The sequence below is a fragment of the Enhydra lutris genome, unplaced genomic scaffold, assembly GCF_002288905.1.
Source record: "Enhydra lutris kenyoni isolate GAN:26980312 unplaced genomic scaffold, ASM228890v2 scaffoldscaffold7, whole genome shotgun sequence".
Lineage (NCBI taxonomy): Eukaryota > Metazoa > Chordata > Mammalia > Carnivora > Mustelidae > Enhydra > Enhydra lutris.
In genome coordinates this window covers 3,661,141-3,666,777 of record NW_019154091.1, presented here as the reverse complement: position 1 = coordinate 3,666,777, position 5,637 = coordinate 3,661,141, and the positions used below count along the sequence as shown (strand labels likewise).

The following is a 5,637-nucleotide window of genomic DNA, read 5'->3' as shown; positions in this document are numbered from 1 at the left end:
ACACACACACACACACACACACACACACACACACACACACACACACACACTTTCCCTTCCCTCTCAGGACCCTCCATTTACCAGATGGCTGGGAGAGTTAAGGATGCATCCAATGTACTCATGGAAAAGCAGAATACCAAAAGCTTAGGGCTCCTAGTAAGTTTTCATCACCTCAGTATTTATGAATGCTCTAATCTAGAAAATACAGCAAGTCCATAAATAATGAGATTACAGAATCTTACCATCAGAATCAGTCTTAGAGATGCTAAGGTCCAGGAATGTTGTGATTTGCCCTGTATCACATAGCAAGCTAGTAATTAGTGGCAGCTGGCCTTGTTGCCAATTATTTACTCCAACATAGGAAGTGAGATTTTAAAAATAGTAAAATGGGACCTTGTGCATTTCTTTCTTGCCATGAAAGGACACAGCTGTTTGTTTACAGTGAGTTCATTGTTGAGTAATGTGTGGTTAATGAAATTATTTTCATTCATGACTTGATTACCTATTTCCTTTATAACTATGGATTTTATAGCATCCACAGCTTTTTTATTAAATATATGAAATTTGTTTTACAGCTCTATGAGAAAGTTGCACTTCTTCTGACAAATTTAGGTAAGTGAGACCCTTTTTATTTCATAGCACAATATTGCAGTTTGGGAAGTATCTTTTCAAAGACTGATTTCCGAAACACTGCTGAAGAGAAATATTCTTTTTGTTTTGAATTGCATACAATAATTCGCTCTTTGCCTTCAACAGGGCATTTTAAATATGTCTAGTAATTGGGGAGTCATTTCTTTTTTTTAAACATCTTTATTTTTTTCTGTGTTCCAAGGTTCATTGTTTATGCTCCATGCCCAGTGCTCCATGCAATATGTGGCCTTCCTTAATACCTACCACCAGGATCGCCCCATCCCCCCACCCTCCTCCCCTCCAAAACCCTTAGTTTGTCTCTCATAGTCCACAGTCTCTCATGCTTCGTCTCCCTGACCAATTTACCCCACTTTACTTCTCCTTTCCTTCTCCTAATATCCTCCATGTTATTCCTTATGCTCCACAAGTAAGTGAAGGGGAGTCATTTCTACTTAAAGCTTTAAAACCTGTCATAAACATTATCTATCATGGGCTAATGTAATTTGAAACAGGTTTTCTCTTAATGCACAAAAAAATATAGCATCATAAAAGTAGTAAAGTGCCCAGAATCATTGAAAAAAGTGTTCATTTGCTTTGCTTACAATTTTTATTTAATTAAAATATGTCAAGCTTTTGTGGTGTATCTAAACCACAGCAAGGTGAGTTGCTTTGAAGACTGGGGGCCTTCCACCACAAATATAGGTGGCCTAATCATTACTTATATTTATAGAAATAACAATCATCTGGATAAGTCACCCCTAAAGGTGACATTTCTCTGAACCCATAAAACAGACCAATCTGGTAACTAACTATACACTGTACATTTTCCATGTTTTCAAGATAAAGAAATTGTCCCAATTTTATTAATGAAACACTGGTCATTTTACTCTATGCCATTTGAGAAAATTACATACTCCCACATATAAACCTATTTTAGCACATTCCCATATGTAGCTTGTCAGGGGGGGATCAAAAAAGTGCTTTTATTTATAATCATTATAATACAAGATGACATTTATTGAGCCTTCCTATGTGCCAGATACAGAGCTAGATACCTGGTATATCTCCTTTAACATCATTAAAATCCTCCATCATTACCACCCTTTGCCCAGAAACATAGAAAGAAGTTTATATCCACTAAAGAGGTAAGTTGGCACATTGGCAGATTGTGTCCAGTGGCCCCTTGATCCAGGCTGGCAAAGACACCAGGGAGATACAGCCCTGGCCCTTCTGTGGTTGGGACACCTGGGCACCCATCCAGCTGGCTAACAACCTGGGAGACCTTCCTATGTAACCAATAGTTCAGGAGCAGAAGTGAAGTAAAGATAAAAACCCTTTTAAAATCCTTTGTCTTCTCTTTCCTCAACAGCAGTACAGCCTTGTTAAATATTATTTTCCTCCCCCTTCTCAGATATGCTCTCAGCAAGCATTTTGAGGAATTAGTGGAAAAGGAATTGATGGGGTGAAATGGCAAAGAGCAATTAGAAGCAGGGAATATGGAAACATAGAAAGTACAATGGAATTAAACATATTCTCGTTGACATTACTTGGGATGAGGATGCAGCTCCTAGGGAAGGATAGGTGCATTTGACATGAGATGTCAAGTTGGAAGTCTGATTCATATTTTGATTCATATCATAGTGTCCAAAGAGCACTTGCTTTATGGAAGTCAAATATAAGGAGATGAGAATTGGCACCTGACTGAGGTCAGAATACTGTAAGATGTAAATGGTGATATACAGTAAAAGCTCTTAAATGAGATCATCTCCTTGGTATTTGTCCATGAGAAAGAAAAATGATGCATGAGAGTGACAGGCAAAGAAGTCAGATACTCACAGCATTCTGAGAGGGGAGGGGGTCTGACTCCCTCTCGTGCAGCAGCACCTGGCATTTCACCACAATAGAATTGAAGAACAAGGAATTAATTAGGAGATGGGAGGGGACCTGACTCTACACCCTACCCCACAGACAGAAACTAAGAGCAAAAGGGAATGAGGCTCCTTCATCCCTAGCTTTCTCTACTCTAGGCTCTCTGCATCCTGTCACAGCAGAACAAACTGGATATTCCATCCCCTCAGATAGGTCAGTAGCTCCTTCCCACCACACCCTGGTTGGGGCTGGTCTGCAAGCTTGAGGATGTCATGGGTGGTCTATTCCATCACCCACCATCTATAGGAAAACTGGGGTCTCCTGAAGCCTTCTCAGGACACCTCTGCTCCTATCCTGTGTGTATAGGGAGTAGGGCAGAGGGAGTTAAGAAGGGGTCAAAGGCAGCCTCTCAAACTCTACTCCCTTTTTGTCCACAGAACAGCCTCGCACAGAGTCCGAGTGGGAGAACAGCTTCACCCTGAAAATGTTTCTTTTTCAGTTTGTCAATCTGAACAGTTCCACATTTTACATCGCGTTCTTCCTTGGAAGGTAAGGACCTGATCTTTCCACACTTCTGCAGGCCAGGGATAGAGCACTCAGAGGTCACTGACCAGGGTGACAGAGAAGCACCTCCTTTAGAGTAATTTATACAAAGAGTAGAAAGAGATTAGACTCCTCCTTTCCTTTCCTGTTCCCTTCCTAGGGAATGGTCACTACACTCAAAAGTTACCTATGTGCCTTTTCTTGCTAAGGTACATAGAGGAAAAACATTGGCACAAGTGAAGGATGGATTTAAAACTTGTGGGCTCCATCCGCACCTGAGTCAGGCCTCCAGATCTCACACCTTTATGAGCAGTTGACCTAAGAGGTGGTGGAGAGGGTGGAGAGGGTGGTCTGCAGCGTGTCCTGGATGCCCACCTTCATAGAAGAGGGAAGGACATCCAAACAGGAGAGGGGGTGACATAGGATGCCAGAGGAGAGTGGACAACTTCTGAATCCAGCAGTTACGAGGATTTGCAAAGGCTCCTGTCTTAAGTAGTCATGTCCTATGAACTCTTTTGTGCCAGGAAGTAGTCTCTGAAGAGAGAAAAACCAGAGACAGGTGAGTGTTAGATTTGGGTGGTATGGGTGTAGCACTTCTCAGTATCGAGCTACTTCAGTGTGGAATTCTAGTCAAACAGTAAAGCTCGTTATTTTTTTCAATTTAAGCTTCTATTCAAAAAGATCAGAACCTGTTTCAATCCAACATGCTGCTTGTTATATAGGCCAGAGTGATTGATATTTAGCAGAAAATGTTCAAAGTCACACAGAGCAGCAAGAGCTGGCCTCTGTGGTCAGCAGCCAGACAGTCCAGAAGGGAAATATTCCCTGGAAAATTCTAGAAGTTGCAGTCATGGCAGTTCTGGAGAGTTTCCTAATTCTCTCAGACCTGAGCGTAGCAGTAATTTTCACTGGAGATGGGCTAATCTGAACACAATAATCACATTAGACCTATAGGGTGCTAATGGTTTGTTTTTCTGTGTGTTGAAGATTTACAGGACACCCAGGTGCCTACTTGAGACTGATAAACAGATGGAGACTAGAAGAGGTCTGTATTCTTCCATCACTCCTTATTTCCTACAGTCTTATATTAAATAGCCTAGGACAACTTTGTGCAGATTAGAAACCAAACACTCTTTCTTCCCTGCCATTGATTCTGGAATTTCTGTGTTTGCTTACCTCGCAGTGCCATCCTAGTGGATGCCTTATTGATCTCTGTATGCAAATGGGTATTATAATGGTGCTAAAGCAGACATGGAATAATTTCATGGAACTTGGCTACCCGTAAGTACCTTAGATTTCTACAGTTGAGTGGGAGCATTGCTCATTATTGGCTTTTCTAGGTGTAGCAAGTAAGATAAGCAGTGCAGACTCAGCCGTGCTTATACTTGGAGCTAAGTGTTCATGCTCAGTTATTCAACAGCAGTCATGAAAGTACTAAACATTGGCTCTTAGGAGATTTAGTACAAGAAGTGTCAATGATAGTGAATATTCTTTAAAAAGTCTCTGTGGGGCCCTAAACATTGAACACTTGCTTGCAGCTCCTTTAAATAATGCTTCTGACCCTCATGCCGTAGCATTTCAAGGTTCTCACCAGTTACGACCCATTAACTAGAGCTCTACTCCCCCCCCCATGGTAAATCAGGAATGGTAATTTTTTCAAACTACCTTAAATTCAAACTGTATAGAAAAGGAACTTATAGAAAAGAGAAAAGTTTAGGGATGCAGAAAAGAAACTGGAATATTTCTAAGTCAATATATCTTGACAAGTAAAAATAGGATCACCTGGTGGTAATAGTAGATGTTGATGACAATAGACAAAAACTTGCATCCCTTTCGTAAGGATATCCTTGAATTCTGCTATGTTTGCTCAGCTCTGGTCAGTTAAGTTTTAAAGGAACATAAATTAACAACTTCTATTTCTGCTTTAATTCCATACCTACTGATTTCCATGTCAGCTTGGTGTCTCCATAGAGAACTCCAGGTTTCAAGGAGGACCACTCAGTCAGAACAATTAGCTAGAACTTGGATCACTTCAAAAAAGTCACTTCTTGGCTTTTAGTCAGAACCTATGCCAGTAATTTTCTATTCTTAGATTTTTAGAAAACTTATTCCAAGTGCTTGATGTTGTCTGTAAAACTTTTTTAAGTGCATAAAATTTAAAAATTAGCAGCATTATATGCTACTTTAAAGTATAAAACATAATTTATCAAAATGTCAGACATCAACGGAACTATATTTTATCTTCTAGTAGTATGGACAGAGAGCAAAACTGCAAAGTAGGTCGTTTGTTTTTGATACCCATCCCATTATTTCCTTTATTTTGCCATTTGTTTTGGGGTTTTTCTGGCTTGTGTACTCTTGGATACCCCTCCATTTTTCCTTGTCCCCTATAGTACACAGACCTGGCCCTTGCCCCCACTTTCTTTTTTTTCTTTTTTTTTTTTTAAGATTTTTTTTTTTATTTGACAGAGAGAGAGATATCACAAGTAGGCAGAGATGCAGGCAAAGAGAGGAGGAAGCAGGCTCACTGCCAAGCAGAGAGCCCGATGTGGGGCTCGATCCCAGGCCCCTGAGATCATGACCTGAGCTGAAGGC

General features: G+C 40.5%; 1 protein-coding gene across 1 annotated transcript in view; it reads left to right on the top strand.

Annotated features, from left to right (window-relative positions):
* Positions 1 to 5,637, top strand: part of LOC111142315 (anoctamin 4) — a 238,137-nt gene that overhangs the window by 188,975 nt on the left and 43,525 nt on the right. The window contains exons 17-20 of the mRNA XM_022495363.1: positions 576 to 612; positions 2,937 to 3,048; positions 4,030 to 4,087; positions 4,226 to 4,323. Coding sequence (XP_022351071.1) covers positions 576 to 612; positions 2,937 to 3,048; positions 4,030 to 4,087; positions 4,226 to 4,323 — 305 coding nt within the window. The remainder of the gene's footprint in view (positions 1 to 575; positions 613 to 2,936; positions 3,049 to 4,029; positions 4,088 to 4,225; positions 4,324 to 5,637) is intronic.